This window comes from Phacochoerus africanus, chromosome 8 (genome assembly GCF_016906955.1).
Source record: "Phacochoerus africanus isolate WHEZ1 chromosome 8, ROS_Pafr_v1, whole genome shotgun sequence".
NCBI lineage: Eukaryota > Metazoa > Chordata > Mammalia > Artiodactyla > Suidae > Phacochoerus > Phacochoerus africanus.
Genome location: NC_062551.1, coordinates 106,267,836 through 106,288,551, shown reverse-complemented (window position 1 = coordinate 106,288,551; position 20,716 = coordinate 106,267,836). Strand labels below are relative to the sequence as shown.

General features: G+C 37.7%; 1 protein-coding gene across 4 annotated transcripts in view; it reads left to right on the top strand.

Annotated features, from left to right (window-relative positions):
- ESCO1 (establishment of sister chromatid cohesion N-acetyltransferase 1) overlaps nucleotides 1-20,716 on the top strand; it is a 90,258-nt gene that overhangs the window by 41,744 nt on the left and 27,798 nt on the right. For all 4 annotated transcript variants that reach the window (XR_007136655.1, XM_047793885.1, XM_047793884.1 and 1 more), the window contains 4 exons: nucleotides 9,091-9,205; nucleotides 10,286-10,346; nucleotides 12,075-12,189; nucleotides 15,181-15,312. Coding sequence is in view for 3 of the 4 variants with exons in the window: in XM_047793885.1 (XP_047649841.1) it covers nucleotides 9,091-9,205; nucleotides 10,286-10,346; nucleotides 12,075-12,189; nucleotides 15,181-15,312 (423 nt within the window). In the remaining variant the exon portion in view is untranslated. The remainder of the gene's footprint in view (nucleotides 1-9,090; nucleotides 9,206-10,285; nucleotides 10,347-12,074; nucleotides 12,190-15,180; nucleotides 15,313-20,716) is intronic.

Here is a 20,716-nt window from a genome sequence, read left to right as displayed (position 1 = left end):
CCCAAAAGTGGGATTGCTGGGTCATATGGTAGTTCTATATTTAGTTTTCTGAGTAACCTCCATACTGTTTTCCATAGTGGTTGTACCAGTTTACATTCCCACCAACAGTGTAGGAGGATTTCCTTTTCTCCACACCCTCTCTAGCATTTGTTATTTGTAGTCTTATTAAGGATAGCCATCTTGGAGTTCCTGTTGGCTCAGTGGTAATGAACCTGACCAGTATCCATGAGGATGAGGGTTCAATCCCTGTCCTCGCTCAGTGGGTTAAGGATCCGATGTTGCTGTGAGCTGTGGTGTAGGTCGAAGATGTGGCTTGGATCTGCTGTGGCTGTGGCTGTGGCCAGTGGCTGTAGCTCTGTTTCGACCCCTAGCCTGGGAACTTCCATATGCCATGGATGTGGCCCTAAAAAGACCCAAAAAAAAGCAATTTTGACCACTCAGGGTGGTATCTCATTGTAGTTTTGATTTACATTTTGCTTGTAATTAGTGATGTTGAGCATTTTTTCACGTGCCTCCTGGCCATCTGCATGTCTTCTTTGGAGAAATGTCTGTTAAAGTCCTTCTGACCATTTTTTGACTTTTTTTTTGTGATTGAATGGTATGAGTTTGTATATTTTGAAGATTAAGCCCTTGTCAGTTGTATTGTTTGCAAGTATTTTCTCCCATTCTACAAGTTCTTTTCATTTTCTTTAATGGTTTCCTTTGCTGTGCCAGAGCTGGTAAGTTTGTTTAGGTCCCATTTGTTTATTTTTGTTTTTATTTCTTTTTTTTTTTCTTTGCTTTTTAGGGCTGCACCTGCTGCATATTGAAGTTGCCAGGCTAGGGGTCAAATTGGAGCTATAGCTGATGGCCTACACCACAGGGATGTGGGATCTGAGCCATGTCTGCTACCTACATCATAGCTCACGGCAACATTGGATCCCCTACCCATTGAGTGAGGCTAGGGATTGAACCACATTCTCATGGATACTAGTCAGATTTGTTTCCGCCGTGCCAAAATAGTAACTCCTTTGTTTTTATTTCTGTTGCTTTGGGAAATTAACCTAAAACATTTGTACAGTTTGTGTCAGAGAATGTTTTGCTAATGTTCTCTTCTAGTTTTATGGTGTCATGTTTAAATCTTGAAGCCGTTTTGAGGTTTTTTTTTGGTTTTTTTGTTTTTGTCTTTTTAGGGCTGAACTTGCAGCATATGGAGGTTCCCAGGCTAGAGGTTGAATTGAAGCTGCTGCTGCCAGACTATGCCACAGACATGGCAACATGGAATCTGAGCTGCGTATGTGATCTACACCATAGCTCACAGCAACGCCAGATCCTTAACCCACTGAGCAAGGCCAGGGATCCAACTTGAGTTAGTGTGGATATTAGTCACGTTCATTACCACTGAGCCATGACGGGAACTCCTTTTTTGAATTATTTTTCTGCGTGGTGTTGAGAGTTTCATTGATTTACATGCAACTATTCAGTTTTCCCAGCACCACTTGCTAAAGAGACTATTTTCCATTTATAGTCTTGCCTCATTTGTCAAAGATTACTTGACTGTAGGTGTCTGGGTTTATTTCTGGGCTCTCTGTTATGTTCCATTGACCTGTATGCCTCTTTTTGTACCAGTACCACACTGTCTTGATTACTGTAGCTTTGTAATACTGTATGGGAGAGTTATGCTTCCTGCTTGTTTTTTTTTTTTTTCCCCTCAGGATTGCTTTGGCAATTCTGGGTCTTTTACGGTTCCATATAAACTTTTGGATTATTCTGATTTTGTGAAAAATGTAATGGTTAATTTGATGGGGATTGCCTTAAATCTGTAGATTGCTTTGGGTACTATAGCTGTTTTAACAATATTAGTTATTCCAATCCAGGAGCATGGTATAGCTTTCCATTTCTTTGAATCCTCTTTAATTTCCTTGATTAATGTTTTATAGTTCTCAGCATATAAGTCTTTCACCTCTTTGGTCAGGTTTATTCATAGGTCTTTAATTTTTTGGGGTGTGATTTTATAAGGTTTTTTTTTTTTATATATTCCTTTTCTAATATTTCATTGTTAGTATACAGAAATGCAACTGAGGAGTTCCTGTTGTGGCTCAGTGGTAATGAACCAGACTAGTATCTGTGAGGATGCAGGTTCAATCTCTGGCCTCACTCAGTGGGTTAAAGATCCTGCCTTGCTGTGAGCTGTGGTGTACATTGCTGATGTGGCTTGGATCCTGGGTTGCTGTGGCTGTGGTGTAGGCTGGCAGCTACAGCTTCCATTTGACCTCTAGCCTGGGAACTTGCTGTGGGTGTGGCCTGAAAAAGCAAAACAAATGGATTATTTTAAAAAAAAGAAACGCAACTGATTTCTGAATGTTAGGCTTGTATCCTCCTACTTTGCTGAATTCACTGATCATTTTGAGTCATTTTTGTGTGGCGTCCTTAGGGTTTTCTATCATGTTATCTGCATATAGTGACAATTTTATCTCTTCTCTTCCAATTTGGATACCTTTTATTTCTTTTATTCATCTGATTGCTGTGGCTAGGACTTTCAATATCATGTTGAATAGAAGTGTTGAGATTTGGCATCCTTGTCTTGTTCCAGATTTTAGTGGGAAGGCTTTAGCTTTTCTCTGTTTAGCACTGTATTTGCTGTGGGTTTATCATAAATGGTTTTTACTATATTGAGATATGTTCCTTCTGTACCCACTTTGGTAAGAGGTTTTTTTTGTTTGTTTTTGTTTTTGTTTTTTTTTTTTTGTATGGTTGGGTTTTCATTGTTGTTTGTCTCAAGATTTTTTTTTTTTTTGCTTTTAAATACTTTTGTTATTTCTTTCTTTTTTTTCAAGGTATTTTTTAATTTCCTTTGTGATTTCTTCATTGACTTTTTTTTTTTTTGTAGCATGTTTAGTCTCCATGTAGTCATTTTTTTCTCATATAATTTTCTGTGGTTGATTTCTGGTTTCATGCCATTATGGTCAGAGAATATGCTTGAAATAATTTTTATGCTATTAAGTTTTTTGAGGTTGGTGTCATGCCCCAGTATGTGGTCAGTCCTAGAGAATATTCCATGTGCAGTTGAATGTATATTCTGTTTTTCTTTTTATATATAATGTCCTGAAAATATCAGTTAAGTCTAGCTGTTCTATTGTGTCATTTAGGATGTCTGTTGCCTTACTGATTTTCTGTCTAGAAGACCTGTCCATTGATATGAATGGGGTGTTAAAATCTCCTACTGTTACTGATTATCATCAATTTCTCCTTTTATATCTGTTAGCATTTGCTTTATGTATATGGGTGCTCTTATATTAGGGACACACACACACACACACACACACACATTCTTTGTGCTTTTTAGGGCCACACCTGAGGCATATGTAGGTTCCCAGGCTAGGGTCAAATTGGAGCTGTAGCTGCTGGCCTATACCACAACCGTGGCAACTCTGGATCCTTAACCCACTGAATGAGGCCAGGAATCAAACCCAAATCCTCATGGATACTAGTCGGCTTAGTTTCCCACTGCTCCACAATGGTAACTCCAGGGGTATATACATTGATGTGTATAATATCCTCTTCTTAAATTGACCCTTTTATCATTAAATAGTGTCCTTTATCTTTCTTTACGGCTTTTGTTTGAAAGTCTGTTTTGTCTGATATGGGTATTGTGACTCCCACTTTCGTGTCACTTCCATTCACATGAAATATCCTTTTCCATCCCCAAACTTTCAGTTTATGTGTGTCCTTTGCTTTAAGGTGAGTCTCTTGTAGGCGTATTGTAGGCTCTTGTTTTTTTATCCAGTCTGCCACTTTGTGGCTTTTTTTTTTTTTTTTTGCTTTTTGGGGCCTCACTCTCAGCATATGGAAGTTCCCAGGCTAGGGGTCAAATTGGAACTATAGCTACTGGCCTACACCACAGCCACAGCCACTCTGGATCTGGGCCGCATCTGTGACCTATACTATAGCCCAGGGCAATGCCAGATCCTTAACCCACTGAGGGAGGCCAGGAATCGAACCTGCATCCTCATGGATCCTAGTTGTTTTGTTACTGCTGAGCCACGATGGGAACTTCCCACTCTGTTTCTTTTGATTGGAGCATTTGTCTATTGACATTTAAGGTACTTATTTTATTGATAAATAAGTATTTATGGCCATTTTAAACCTTGTATTCCAGTTGATTCTGTTTCTCTCTTTTTTTTTTTTTTTGGTTGAATGATTTTATTTTATACTTGTGTCCTCTTTTTTTTTTTTTTGTTTGAATCTATTGTTTGTTTTTGATTTGTGGTTTCCCAGTTTTTCAGGTATGTTAACACCTTCCTATATCTGCTTGCTTTAGACTGATAGTCATATGGGCTTAAACATATTCTAAAAAAAGTCCAGATTTTCTTACTCTCCTTCCCCACATTTCATGATTTTGGGGTTTTTTTTTGCATCTTCATGGTTATCCTTTTGCTGTTTTTTGTGTTTATCATTGTTTTCACAAATAAGTTTTCTTTCTTTTTTTGAGCTATATGGTGGCTTAAGTGATTACTTTCCAGTTGTGATTTCCCACATCTTCTTACTTCTTTGCTATTTAGGAGAGACCTTTCAGTATTTCTTTTAGGATAGGTTTAGTATTGCTGTATTTCTTTATTCTTTAGTTTTTGTTTGTCTGAGAAATTCTTTTTTTTTCTTTTAGATATTTTTTATTTCTCCCATTTTAACTGATAATCTTTCTAGGTAGAGTATTCTAGCCAATTTTCCCCTTTAGAACTTTGAATATATCTTGCCACTCTTCTGGTCTGTAGCATTTCTGTAGAGAAATCAGCTGATAGCCTTATGGCAGTTCCTTTGTAGTTAACTCTTTGTTTTTCTCTTGCTGCCCTTTTAATTCTCTCATCCTTAACTTTTGCCATTTTTATTATAATATGTCTTGGTGTAGGTCTGTTTGGGTTCAACTTGTTTGGGGGCTTCTGTACTTCCTGTATGTGCATATCTGTTTCCTTCTTTAGATTTGGAAAGTTTTCAGTCATAATTCCTTCAAATATATTTTTGATCGCCTCTTTTTTTTCTCCTTCTGGAATCCCTCTTATGCACTGATTGGCATGCTTTATATTATACCATAGATCTTTTATAGTCTGTTCATTTTTTTTCCATTTGGCTTTTTGTCAGCTGTCCTTACTGGGTGACTTCCATTGTTCTATCTTCCAAGTCACTTATTTGTTCCTCTGCACTGTTCATTCTGCTATTCAATGCCTTTAACTCAGCTTTTGTCTATGCAAATGAATTTTGTTATTTTTCTTGGCTCCTCATTATAGTTTTTAGTTTTTTGGGGGGTCTTTTTTCTTTTAGGGCCTCACCCATGGCATATGGAGTTTCCCAAGCTAGGGGTCCAGTTGGAACTGTAGCCACTGGCCTATGCCAGAGCCACAACAATGCCACATCTGAGCCATGTCTATGACCTACACCACAATTCATGGCAATGCTGGATCCTTAACCCACTGAATGAGGCCAAGGATTGAACCTGTGTCCTCATCATGGATGCTAGTTAGGTTCACTAACTGCTGAGCCATGACAGGAACTCCAGTTTAGTTCCTTTTAAAAGTAAACTGTGTTACCATTGATATCCATTCTTATTTCTTTCAGTATTTTCAGTGCTTCCTTTCTGAACTCAGAATCTGTTAGACTGCAGAGATCTGCTTCATTGCTCCTTCAGGGGAATTCTGTTCTTTTAACTGGTATTGGTTCCTGTGCTTCTTCATTTTGCTTATATTTTTCTTACTCTGACTTTAGGGAAAACAGTTACTGTAGTGTGGGAGGGCGATTTATATGTGGGAAGATCCCTGGGTTTCTCGTGAGGGCTTACTGTATTTTTTGGCACGAGGGCTGCTTTTGGTTTGGATGCTTACTGTCTCTTTCCTCAGTGTTTGCAGGCTATTATCCACTTAATAGGGGTGTGATGGTGCGCAGCCTGCGTGTGCTTCCAGGGAGGTGGGGGGCAATGGGCGGTTCCTGCAGGTGGCACTTGGTCACTGGGCCCTTGATGGTGGTGGGGACCCATGGGAGATGGCAGCGGTACCCGGGGTCCTTGGCAGCAGTAACGGCATGGCTTTTGAGTGCTCAGTGAGGTGAGGGCAATGGGTGGAGCTCAGTTCAAGACCTTCTACTTGCAACCCCTGAGGTGACTTGGGGCTGCAAGCGGTGCCTGGTCTCAGGACCCTTAGTGGTGGCAGGCCTTTCCTACCTCAGGAGTCTGAGATAGCTGCAGCCATTTGCTGCCCCTGTGGCCCACGCAAAACGTGCCTTGTCACCTGAGAACATGTGCATGCATAGAGAAAGAAGTTCCTATGATGGTCCAGGCCCCCCTCCCCCAATATTCCCCAACAGTGGTGCCTTGCTTCTTTGGCGGGCCCAGGCCCTCTCCCTTGCTTCCTGAGTTGTGGCATACTTCTGTTTCCATACAGCCAACCCCGGTTGTCTCCTGGGAACTGAGTCTCGGCACCCAGCCCCCACCTGAATGTCTTAGGCTGTGGTGGGCTGGATGGTAGTACCAACTGTCTGTGCAGCTTTCTCTTTCCTTTGCCCTTCTCAGACTAGATGCTGTGCTTTTCTTTGAGTCCCAGTTGAACTCCCATCAGTTAGGTGGCTTCCCAGGGTGCAGATTCCTTTCCTCTTTCACAGCTCCCTCTGAGGAGTGCTGGGCCCATCCTGATTCCTTTTTTTCCCTTCTCTCTCTCTTTTTCCCTTTTGTTCTATCCAGTTATATGGAGGGTTTCCTGCCCTGAAGTCTCAGGTCTTCTGCCAGCATTCAGTAGATGTTCATTGTGAATTGTTCTGCATTGTTCTACATGTAGTTTTTTGGTTTTTTTTTTTTTTTTGATGTGTTTATGGGAGGTGAGCTCCATGTCCTATTCCTCTCCATGATTTGTGTTTGTTTGTTTGCTTGTTTTGTCTTTTTGCCTTTTCTAAGGCTGTACCCACAGTATTTGGAGGTTCCCAGGCTAGGGGTTCAATTGGAGCTGTAGCTGCCAGCCTACACCAGAGCCATAGCAACAAGGGATCCGAGCCGCGTCTGTGACCTACACACAGCCCACAGCAACACCGGATCCTTAACCCACTGAGCAAGGCCAGGGATCGAACCTGCAACCTCATGGTTCCTAGTCGGATTTGTTAATCACTGAGCCATCGTGGGAACTCCCATCATTTGTTTTTTAAACTGGTAATTTAACTGACTTTCTTTCTTTTTTTTTTTTTTTGTCTTTTTGCTATTTCTTGGGCCGCTCCTGCGGCATATGGAGGTTCCCAGGCTAGGGGTCGAATCGGAGCTGTAGCCACCAGCCTATGCCAGAGCCACAGCAACGCGGGATCCGAGCCGCGTCTGCAACCTATACCACAGCTCACCGCAACGCTGGATCGTTAACCCACTGAGCAAGGGCAGGGACCGAACCCGCAACCTCATGGTTCCCAGTCAGATTCGCTAACCACTGCGCCACGACGGGAACTCCTTAACTGACTTTCTAATGAAGATAAGCGATGTGTCATTGTTCTTGTTTTTAATTTTTCTTGCCCCCCCCCCCCCTTTTGTCTTTTTAGGGCCACACCTGCAGCATACATATGTAAGTTTTCAGGCTAGGGGGCCAATTTGGAGCTGCAGCTGCCGGCCTATACCACAGCCACAGCAACGCAGGATCCGAGCCATGTTTGCACCATACACCAGAGCTCTTGGCAGTGCCGGATCCTTAACCCACTGAGCAAGGCCAGCTATCAAACCTGCAGCTTCATGGATACTAGTCAGGTTCATTACCACCAAGCCATGACAGGAACTCCAATTTTTCTGCTTGTTATGACAAAAAAAGTTCATTCTTAAAAAATGTAATGTTCAAAAATAATGTTGCATGTTACAATAGATACATATGTACACCTGTACACACATAAAGTAATTGTTTACCTCTTCATTTCTATTTCTCTGAAATAGCTAATGTTGATAGATTTTGTAGTATTTTCTTTTGGTAGTTATTGAACATCTGCTTTGACAGTGTTCTGATTTAGGAGTTCTTGGGAGTACAAAGATAAATATAATAGTGGTCTTTGCTCATTTTTTTTTAAATGACTGCACCATGACATATGGAAGTTCCTGGGCCAAGAATCAAATTTGAGCCACAGTTGCAACTTATGTCACAGCAATGCTGGATTCTTTAACCCAGTGTGCCAGGCTGGGGATCGAACCCCTGTGCCACTGTAGCTATCCTGGAGCTGTTGCAGTTGACTCTTAATCCCCCTGCACCACAGTGGGAACTCCTTTGCTCTTGAGTTATAGATTAAAAAACAATTCGAAATTGGAAGTGATATGGGTATGAAAAACAGAGAAGGTGGAGAAAAGGGATAGAAAAACTTGGAGGAGACTTCATGGAAGAGGTTAATATTTAAGTACTTACTTGAATTTACACAGGCTGTAAGGTGTTCTAGATCAGCACTATCCAGTATAACAATAATGTGAGCCACATAGTTGGTCTAAAAATTTTCGGTAGCCACATTAGAAAAGAGAAAAGTAATTGGTAAAGTTAATATATTTTATTTAACTGATGTAAAAATACTGTCACTTTGAGGTATCATGAATTTTAAAAATTGATAGAGTGTACCCTTTTTTTGTACTAATGCATCAAAATCTTGTGTGATTTTCTTGTTTCTTTCTTTCTTCTTCTTTTTGGCTGTGACGTGCAGTGGCTTGATGTGGAATCTCAGTTCCCAGGCCGGGGATAGAACCTGGGCCACAACAGTGAAAATGCTGAGTCTTAACCACTAGACCATCAGAGAACTCCTATTATTTTCATTTGTAATCTCGAATCAGTCATATTAAACACATTTCTCATCTCAGTAGTGAGATGTTGCAGTAGCTGTTGTATTGAACAGTGCCACAGTGGGAACTCTGGGAATATTTCTCTTAGGTAAATTTTTCAATCTGGCCTCAAAGGAAATAATAGGAGTTGATGCTAAGACTTTTAAGGCATATCTACGTGAATTACTCTGTGTATAAAGTATTACCTTAGATTTTCTTAGTATAGTGCTAAAATTTACTGGATGTGTTAGGATAAGACTGAAAGGTTAATATAAAAGGAAATATTAATGTTTTGAATTATATATGCTTAGAATTGCAGCCTGTGTTTGGAATCCAACCTTGGAAATAATCCAGTGGAAAATACTAGTTCTGTTTCAACTCTGCTCAGTCAAGCAAATGTTGATACAGGGGAGAATAAATTTCCAGGTAATAACTTTGAAAATATTTGTATTTCACAATGGTCAGAGATATTTTTGTCAGTATAACAGGAGACTATATCCACTACCAAATAAGCCTCTTAAATTCTTTTTTTAACCAGTGCTTATGTTTTTCAGCATAATGTGTAATTATCATGATTGTGACCATTCTTTGGGGGAGAATTGCTTCTGTTGATTGCCTTGTTTAAAGTACTTAAGCATGATTCTTTGACTCCCTACCAAAAATTCTTTTGTTTTTGGTCTAGAAAGTGTTGCTTAATGAATTGCTTAAATTAGTTGCAGCAGATTACTTCTCAAGTAAAAATGACTATGCTTTACCACTTCACAGTCTTATCTTTAATGCTTACTCAGTTTTCTATCTTAGTAATTCTTTGAATTAAGGATTTAGTTAAATGCTGCAGTTTGTTCACTTAGGCAATAAAAAGCTTTATTTTGTAACCTTATGAAAAATTTTGGATGGTAAATTATTTGAACTGTTGTTCAGCTATGTCAAATGAAGCATCAGGAGATATAGAAAATATGTAATTTCTGTTGATTCTTCTAAAGGAGAGGAATACTTGGAGCAAAATACTGAGTTCAGATGCTTCTATTGCATATCATTTAACTTTTGCTCTTAGTAGGGGAAGGGGAAGTATAGTATGAGTACGAGAAATGCATTTATTTGTTCAAATATAAATTGATTATTGCATTATTTGATTATTAATGTGATTAAAACTCCAGAGACTACAGTTTATTTTAAACAAATGTTTTCATGTATTCCCATTTAGAGACAGTATAATTATATAGGCATTTAAACAATTTTCTTTATTATTCAGTGCTGGTCATTATTGGTGAAATTAGAGGCAGACTATTCATCTACCATTAGTTCTGTGTGGCTCTAAAGCCTTTTGCTTTTTCTCTGAACTGTGGCTTCTAGGAAGAGGGCTCTAATTTTATCAAATGTTGTTTATTAAAAATAAAGCATTTAAGTATGTTGAGTTTTTTCCTTTCTTTTTGATATTTTTGACCGTGACATGGAGAGCTAGTACAAAGCTTAATACATAACCTGGCTTTTTTGATTAAACCACAGGTTCAGCTCCCAAACAGCACAGTATATTCAATAACCAAACATCTAAGACCAGTGATAACAGGTAAGGTGTTAGTTTATTATAAATATAAATGTGAGAACTTTAGAATTTTATACCTGTTAAATTTGAGTTTGGGGGGATTTTTTTTCCCCTGAAAGGTTATACTACTAACACTCAGTTTTTCACACAGAAAGAGTAATACAAATTCCCTTTTCATTATATTTTTTTCTATGCCTATGTATACTATTTTGTAGCTTGTATTTATTTATTTTTACCTAATGTGTTATGGGCATCTTTTGTACATTCCTCATTCTTTTAAATTCTATGGTAGATTTTATTGTGTGATTGTCCATTGTTTTTTTAACAGTTCTCTATTTTTTTATTTTTGAATTTTTTTTTTATGGCCCCACCTGTGGCATATGGAAATTCATGGGCTAGGTGTTGAATTGGAGCTGCAGCTGTGGCCTATGCCACAGCTGATCCAAGCTGTATCTGCAATCTGTGCTGTAGCTTGTGGCATTGAGCAAGGCTAGGGGTCAAACCCATCCTCACAGAGACAGTATCAGATCCTTACACACTGAGCCACAGTGGGAACTCCTGCAGTTCTCTACTTTATAGAGATTTTGGTTGTTTTGATTTATTTCTATCAAAAAATATACTGCAATAAACACATACATCTTTGTCCACTTATGTGACTATATCTAGGATAAATTAATAGCTATGATACCTAAACTCTATCACCAAATATTCCTGCAAATTGGTTGTGTCTCTTTATTTATTTTTTATTTTTTTTTTGTCTTTTTGCCATTTCTAGGGCCACTCTCCCGTGGCATATGGAGGTTCCCAAGCTAGGGGTTGAATCAGAGCTGTAGCTGCCGGCCTACGCCAGAGCCACAGCAACTCCAGATCCAAGCTGCATCTGCAACCTACACCATAGCTCACGGCAATGCCAGATCCTTAACCCACTGAGAAAGGCCAGGGATAGAACCCACAACCTCATGGTTCCTAGTTAGATTTGTTAACCACTGTGCCACGATGGGAACTCCTGGTTGTGTCTTTTTATACTCGCTGCATCATCAGTGTGTGAGAATGCTCTTTCCCCCAAAACCCTGATGATACGGTTATTAGCAACATGTAAAAGTGTTTTCAGTAGATTAAAAGCTTTCTCTTTGTCTTTAATTTCAGAATTAAATTAAATATGACTTGTTTTGCTTTACTGATTATTGAAAACAGCATTTGGGACAAACTATAGTGATTTAAATTGCTAAAACTAAAACTTAAAGCTTATACTGTAGCAAGTATTGCAGTTTTTGTTTGTTGAAAATTAGTTAATTCTTTGGGTTTCCCCCTTTGGTATTTATTTATTTATTTATTTAATTTATTTAATTTATTGTCTTTTGTCCTTTTAGGGCCGCGCCCGAGGCATATGGAGATTCCCAGGCTAGTTGTCTTAGTGGTCTAAGCAGAGCTGTTGCTGTGGGCCTATGTCAGAGCCATGCAGGATCCGAGCCGCTTCTTTGACCTACACCACAGCTCAAGGCAACACCGGATCCTTAACCCACTGAGCGAGACCAGGGATCAAACCCGAAACCTCATGGTTCCTTGTTGAATTTGTTTCTGCTGCACCGATGGGAACTCCCTCTCTTTGGTTTTTAAAAGGTTATCCCCCCTGGAATTGAACTTTGTCAGTATTATAGAGAAAGTAAGTTATTTTTTTCTACCAGTGATTTGAAGTGATATGGATCTATAAAATTTAATAGTTTTTGTTTGTTGTTTGGTTGGTTTTTTAAGGGGGACACCGCCAAATCATTCTTGGCCTAAGTGTAATTCCCATTTGGAGATAACAATTCCTAGAGACTTGAAACTAAAAGAAGCAGAGAAAGCTGATGAAAAACAGTTGATCATCGTAAGTGTACAACTGACCTTTTTGGTGAAATATTATAAGCATCTTATTTATGAACGTTGTTAAAGAATACATTCATTTTTTTTTTTTTCCCTAAAGAGCCTTTTTGTCACTACAAGTCTTCATTATGGAAATCTTCTTGATATCACAGCCACCGACCCCCCATGATTCCATTCTGTAGCAAATAGTAAAAATTCATATTTCCACACTTGCAGTTTTATTTATAACAGATTGACAGTTTATTTATTTCACATTTCCTACTTTTTTTTTTTTTTTGGTCTTTCATCTTTTTGAGGCCCGCACTCACAGCATATGGAGGTTCCCAGGCTAAGGGTCTAATTGAAGCTGAAGCCACCGGCCTATGCCGGAGCCACAGCAACTCGGGATTGGAGCCGCGGCAACGCCACAGCTCACGGCAACGCCAGATCCCTAAGCCGCTGAGCGAGGCCAGGGATCGAACCTGCAACCTCATGGTTCCTAGTTGGATTTGCTAACCACTACACCACGACAGGAACTCCTGGAGCTATATTTTATATGAAGATAAACCATCAGTTAATTTGAAATAGTATATAAGTACTCTACAATTTGGTAGCAAGATGGGAAGGAGAGGGAGATATTTTGACTGATTAAAAATCTATGTTGAGGAGTTCCTCCTCTGGTATAGTGGGCCAAGAATCTGACTGGGGCAGTCAGGTTGCTACAGAGGTGCTGGTTCAATTCCTGTCCTGGGAACTTCATATGGCGTGGGTGCAGCCATTAAAAAAAAAAGGAGTGCAGTAATAAAAACTGAAGGAATCCAAAGTAATAGTATCATTTAATGTAGTTCCAGTTGACATAATTGGATTTTTTTTGTATAGATGATTTATTCTAACTTTAATATGGAAGAATAATTTTGTAAGAATTGTCTAGAAATTTTTGAGGAAGATAGTATGGGAAAAAGTTGTTTCATTGAATTTAATAATGTTTCCCTTGTCACATCAGTGTGATAGTGAAAAAAAGAATTAGACAAGTAGATCTAGAGCTGCATTGTCCAGTATGTTAGCTCTGTGTTACTGTTGAGCACTTGAAATGTGGCTTGTCAGAATTGAGGTATGCTCTAAGTGTAAATGTATATGCTACATTTCATTTTTTTTTTTTTTTAATGGCTATACCTGTGGCATATGAAAGTTCCCCAGGCTAGGGGTCAAATTGGAGCTACAGCTGAGGCCTATGCCACAACCATGGCAACACAGGATCCTTAACCTTCTGAGTAAGGCCAGGGATTGAACCTGCATCCTCTTGGACACTATGTCAGGTTCTTAACCTGCTATGCCACAATGGGAACTCCTGTAATGCATTTCAAAGATTAGTACAAAAAAGGATGTAAAATATTTCACCAATGTTTAACTTTTTTTTTTTTTTCTGGTCTTTTGTCTTTTTAGGGCCGCACCCTCAGCATATGGAAGTTCCCAGGCTAGGGGTCTAATAGGAGCTGTTGCTGCCGACCTGTGCCACAGCCACAACAATACCAGATCCAAGCCACATCTGCGACCTACACCACAGCTCATGGCACCGCCGGATCCTTAACCCCTTTGATCCCTGTGAGGCCAGGGATCAAACTGCAATCTCATGGTTCCTAGTCGGATTCGTTTCCGCGGTGCCACAACGGGAACTCCTGCTTTTGAATTCTTTAACATGGCTACTACTACATTTAAAGTTACTTTTGTGGGAGTTCCCTGGTGGCACAACAGTATAAGGAGCCAACATTGTCACTGCTGTGGCTCTGGTTATTGCTGTGGCATGGTTTTGATCCCTAATCTGGGAACTTCCATGCTGTGGGCATGGCCAATAAACAAACAAATAAATAAATAAATGCTTTTGTGGATCACACTTCTATTGGATAGTGTTGGTCAAGAGTTGATGATGTTAATGATCTTGATAGCATCCAGTATTTTTTAATACATGGTTCTATTTGCTCCTCTCATATTAACTAAGTAAAGCCTTATAAAAAGAAGTATGAGTTAGGTATGACTGGTTTTCCATTACCAGTGAGGAAACTGCGGTAAATGCTCACTCATTACTGTGAAAACTGCTTGCTTGAAGAGATATTTGTACACCTTTGTTCATTGTTCACAATAGCCAAAAGATGGAAGCAGCTAAAGTGTTCATAATTGGACGAATGGCTGAACAAAATGTGGCGTGTATGTATACAGTGTAATTTTATGCAGTCTTAAAAAGAAGGGGATTCTGATACATGGTATAATGTGGTTGAGTCTTGAGGACATGATGCTAAGTGAAAGAAGTCAGTCATAAAAAGACAAATACTCTTATGATTCTACTTATATAAGATACCTAGAGTAGTGAAATTTCTAGAGATAGAATAGAACAGTAGTTTTCAGAAGCTGGGGAGGGAGAGGGGGATTGGGGAACTGTTGTTTAATGAGTATAAAGTTTCAGTTTTGCAAAATAAAAGTAATTCTGCTGATTGGTTACTGGAGTAACGGTGATTATAATCAGTCTTTCATACTTACTTGATGTAAAGAAAGTAGAAAATATTTAATTTTACTTTTTCTCAGGAATTTCTGATGATATCCAAATATTCTTTAATATAATTGGAGCAAAACCATTAGAGAAAAGATTTTTAAGACACTAAGAAGTCTGTGAAACATTACTACTTCTAAACTTTAGCAGTATTGTTACAGATATATAGTACATGCTAGTTCTTAATTATAGTGTTTGCTATTTGAGACTTTAGAACTAAGATTGTAGTATTAAGGATATTTATCATTTCCTTTTAATTGTCATTAAATGCTGTGGCGTGAGTGATTACTAAAATGAAAACATTCTTAATAAAATTACACATAGATTTCAAAGATTAACCTGTTTTTGTTATCAGCATTGAGTATTATTTATTTTAAACACTTGTGAATATATGTGCACATTATAGTGTTAGAGGCTGATGTTCTGGAATTAATTCTTTTAGGAGGAAAAAAACTTGTTTGTTTTTTATAATAGGATGCAGGACAAAAAAGATTTGGAGCAGTTTCTTGTAATGTTTGTGGCATGCTTTATACAGCTTCAAATCCAGAAGATGAAACACAGCATCTGCTTTTCCACAACCAGTTTATAAGTGCTGTCAAATATGTGGTAAGTGGAATTCGTGACTTCTAAAACTCAGAATCATATAAATAGAGATGAATTGCTAGATTTAAATGTCATTAAAATTTTGATTTTAAGAAATAGGAATTTATACAAAGCCCTTGTAGTATATATACAGGCTTACTTTGAAACAAAGCCAAACATAAAAACCAGCAAATGTATTCTGGCTGGTGTATGTTGTGGGATTTTTTAATATGTTTTATTTTTAAAGTGTTACTGTACCTCTTTAACAAGTAATGCTTTTCAACTTGGGTATTTAAAAAATTATCTTTGATTTTAATAATTATTAACTGTTGATAAGCCTGTTTAATATTCACTATAGCTTGGCACAACTTTTTATTTGGGGATCGGTAGTAATATATGTTATACCAAATAGATAGTTTTTAATTTCCTTTACATTATTTTTTCTAACATGTGAGTTTTTTAAACGAACTTAAGAGAAAAATTCTTAACTGTTAAAACCTCAAAATCTGTAGTATACTTAAAAAAAATCCCACAAAAGCAAAACTATTTTAGTGTATATATTTTCATGTATGTACATTTGAATCATAACGGGTTATTTAATATTTGTTTCTGGAAGTAGCAAAATTTTAAATAATTTAGAATCATTTCAAATGTCTTGTCCAAATATTAATTTAACTGCCATTTACCCATTTCTGAAATGGAATTTATTTTTATTTTTACATGTTACCTTCAGTATTGTACACTCGCATTAATAAGACCTCCAGGATATCTGAACTGAGATCACCAATTCATTTCATATAGGCACCAAATGTTAAAGATTCTCATTGGCTTTAAATTTGTATCCTTACCTTTAGTTGAAGAGTTCATACTCATGTTTTTGTTTATTCAGTTACTTCTTCCCAAGATAGGTGGGGTTTTCTTTTTTTGCTTCCCTTCTATGGTGATCCTTTATATTCCTTATTTCATCTGCTTTTCTACACATAAACCCTCCTGAAGGTGTGTGGTCATAGAATATTTATAGCTAGATACTGATTTGTTATTTGAAATTTGTACTTTTCCACTTTGACTATATTAATATTCTTTCAACTTGAAAAATATCAGGTAGCTAAATTATAGACAACTTCTGGGGCAAAAATATTTGTTTACATACATGATTCTGATAGAAGTTAGTTTGTGTTCTCCTCAATTTACATTATTTGATTCTTGTGACCACTTTCCTAAAATTATGAAAAGATTAGGTTTAAAAGGCCTAATTCTTCATTTTAAGGGAAGTTTTTAATTTCTGAGACAAACTATAAGGAGATCAACTAGGAAGTAATGTACTTTGCTCTTCCACAGTACCAAAAGGAAAAGAGATTATGGAACAAGGTGGAGTCATCACCTTCTCAACAAATTTTGGCTCTTGCAAAATTGTAAAGCAATATAGCAACTTAAGGAAGATTGATTCTTGCCTCAGCCCTTCACCCCCACCCTCCTTGATGGGACAGAGCTATGGGTTATTTTATTTACTTTTGAAATAAGCTCAAGAGAAGGAATTGAGTTTAGCAGTTGGCCATCCTTTGTTAACATCAAGGTTAATGTTCTTATCTTTTGCTCTCTTCAAATGTAAATATTATATAGAGATTTTAAATAGAAACTCCTCTAAAACATTGTAGCATTCTTTTCTAGTGTATGGAGAGAGAATAAAAACATAACCTTTGTTAAAGCTGTTCTGCTGTGATCATAGCCCTGGACTTTGGGTTGTAATGTGAAACATTTATTGGAACTTAATATTGTGCTTTTTGCATTATGCACTCTTAAGTGTTTGACAAAACATCTAAATTTTTTTAAACGCCAGTTTTATCTGTTGTGTATGTTTCTTGGAGAGAAGCACATAGCAAAGAAGTCATTTGGTGCTCTGGCTGTAATTGCTTTAAATGAGCAGTGTTCAGGGAATAGAAATAAAGTTTTATTCTACTTAGAGTAAATTAGAGTGAGTTTTACTTTATGTTAATCAAACATTCTCTAGAAAATAAGCTAAATAATTTTTCTTTAGGTAAAAATTTCCCTTAAATGTGGTAATAATATATGATAGGTAAAAATGGCTGACGTCTTCTTTTCAAAAGATTAAAATAATATATAATTATACAGTCATGGTAAAAATTGATGCCCTCAGAGCTTATTTTTCATTGACTGAAATATTTTTCTTTTCCTTATCCTCTGGTTTGGGGTAGGGGAGAGAATGATGGTACTATGCCCTCTTTCTCTGCCCCTTCGTTGTACTCCATCAGCCTCATTGGCACCATTTGAAGAAATGTATTTTATCTGACTTATTAGAAACTCTTTAGGAAGGAGCCTCTTAAGGCTTCATCTGGAGTCTGGATTCTGGTTTAGTACCTTCATTTTCCCTTCATGAACTAAGATACTTTTTTCCTAAAGGTGTGAAGAGAAAGCAGGAGAAACTCCCTCAAGACTATTGAGCCACATTGTCAAGCAAGGAACCTGTTCAGCCCCAGCTGTATTTTGAGCTTTTAGTAAAGCAGAAGAGGAATAAATTAGCTTTGCAGTTTAGAAGTGATAATTACTTTAGTAGAGCAGTGATCAGAAGAGGGGTTTCATGTGTGAGAAGAGTTAAGCTTTGATTTTTGAAAATGGACATAGACTGCCTGCCAATGAGTAGTAGGGCTCAACAAATATATTGAGTTAAAGAACAGATTTTGATTTGAAGCCACAGAACAAAAGTGGTTTTCTCAGTCTTCTCATTTAAAAATGAGATTAGGAGTTCCCGTTGTGGCTCAGTGGATAATGAACTGACTAGTATCCGTGAGGATGGTTCAATCCATGGCCTTGTTGAGTGGGTTAAGGATCCAGTGTTGCCATGAGCTGTGGTGTAGGTTGCAGACTCGGCTCAGCTCTGGCATGGCTGTGGTGTAGGCTGGCAGCTGCAGCTCTGATTGGAACCCCTAGCTTGGGAACCTCCATATGCTGCTGGTGCAGCCCTAAAAAGATGAGAAAGAAGGAAAGGTAGGAAGGAAGGGATTTGGAAGGCAATAAATAAATAGATTTGGAAGACAGTTAACTAAATATATAAAATGAGATTAGACCAGAAGATTTCTCTGAGCTCTGGCAACTCTAATATTTGCTGGTTTTAAATGACTGGGAATTAATAGTGTAAATATCTTTTGGGTACATGGAACACATTGTGTTGTGCAAGTTAGACAAAATTAATAGTAATTACTTCAGAATATGTAAAGGAGCCCAAATTTGATATCATCGTGGCAATAAGAGGTTTATTAACTAGGTTACAGATTGAGCTATATATCTGACTGAATTTAGGTGCTTAAATGGTTTGTTCTTCATTTAGAAAAATATTTAAAGCAATTTAATTCTTTTTCTTACTAAGATGTAAGAGGTTATTATAGATCATTATACCAGTGGTTTTTCTTCTGATTTTAAGATACAGCTTTCTTTATATGAAAATAATGCTTCTGATCCTTCTATCACAGAATTTACATCTTAGAGTTTCAGTTTCTCTCCTCAGATTCTCTCACATTTTGTTTATCTTGTCCTTTAAAATTTTTAGCGTACTTATAATAGCAATTTTAAAGTTCTTTTCTGCTAATTCAGACATTTGGGTCACACTGGGCCTGCTTATATTGACTTTTTCCCTCTTGATCTTGGATCGTAATTGCCTATTTCTGACTATGGTCATGTTAAGATTTTTTAAAAAATAGACTTTATTTTAGGGCAGTGTAGGTTCATAGTGAAATTGAGCCAAAAGTATAGGGAATTCCTGTGTACCCCTGCCACCACTTATGCTTTAACATTCCACGGCAGAGGGTACATTTGATGAATGTACATTGACACATCATTATCACCCAGAGTTCATATTAGGGATCATTCTTGGTGTTGTGCATTCTATGGGCTTTGAAAATAATGACGTGTATCCACTCTTGTCATACAGAATGGCTTAACTGCTCTAAAAGTTCTTTGTTCTCCACTCTTCATCCTTGCATTCCTGTAGCCCCAACCCCTGGCAACGATTGATCTTTTTAACTGTTTCCAAAGTTTTGCCTTTTCCAGACTGTTACATAGTTGAAATCATTGTAGCCTTTTCACACTAACTTATTTCATTTAGTAATATGCATTTAAAGTTATTCTATATCTTTTCACAATAGCCTATTTCTTTTTTTTTAATTTCTTTTTAATTACTTGAAGCTTTTATTTTATTTTATTTGGTGTGTCTTTTTAGAGCCGCACTCGTGGCACATGGGGGTTCCCAGGCTAGGGATCGAACCTGCAACCTCCTGGTTCCTAGTCGGATTCGTTAACCACTGAGCCATGATGGGAACTCTAGCCCATTTCTTTTTAGTGATGAATAATGTTTCATTATCCTGACGTATCATAGTTTATTTACCTATTCAGCTACCCAAGAACATCTTGGTTGCCTCCAAGTTTTGGCATTTGTGAATAAAGCTGCTATAAATACCCATGTGCAAGTTTTTGTGTGGACATACTTTTCAAATGCTTGTAAAAAATCGTGGATGCTGGATTGTGTGATAGGAGTATGTCTAGTTTTGTAAGAAACTGCCAAACTGTTTTCCAAAGTGGCTGTACCATTTTGCATTCCCATCAACAATGAATGGTATTTCCTTCAAATTCTTGCCAGCATTTGGTGTTGTCATTGTTCTGAAGTTTGGCCATTCTAATAGTTGTGCATTTTTATCTTACTGTTTTAATTTACATTTCTCTGGTGACAGGATAGGGAGCATCTTTTCATATGTTTATTTGCCATCTGTGTATCTTTGGTGAGGCATCTGTTCCAGTCCTTGGTCTTTTTTTTTTTTTTTTTTGGTCTTTTTAAGGCCTCATCCAAGGCATATGGAGGTTCCCAGGCTAGGGGTCCATCCAGTCAGAGCTGTAGCCACCGGCCTATGCCACAGCCACAGCAACATGGGATCCAAGTCGCATATTTGACGTACACCACAGCTTACGGCAATGCTGGATTCTCAGCCCCCTGAGCAAGGCCAGGGATGGAACCCATGTCCTCAACGATGCTAGTTGGGCTCATTAACTACTCAGCCACAATGAGAACTCCTTTGGTCTGTTTTTTAACAAGTTTTCTTTTTTTTTTTTTTTTGAGTTTTAAGAATTCTTAGTATATTTCGGGTAACAGCTCTTTATCAGTTAAGTGTTTATAAATATCTCCCACCTAAGGTTTGTCTTTACCTTCTTTTGATAGTGTCTTTTGCATAGCAGAAGTTTTAAACTTTAATGAAGTCCATCTTAGCAATTCTTTCTTTCATGGATTGTGCTTTTGGTTGTATCTAAAGAGTCATTCCCATACCCAAGGTCATCTGGATTTTTTCCTTTGTTATCCTCTGGGAGTTTTTATAGCATTGCTTTTTACATTTAGGTCTATAGTCTATTTTCAGTTAATTTTCGTGAA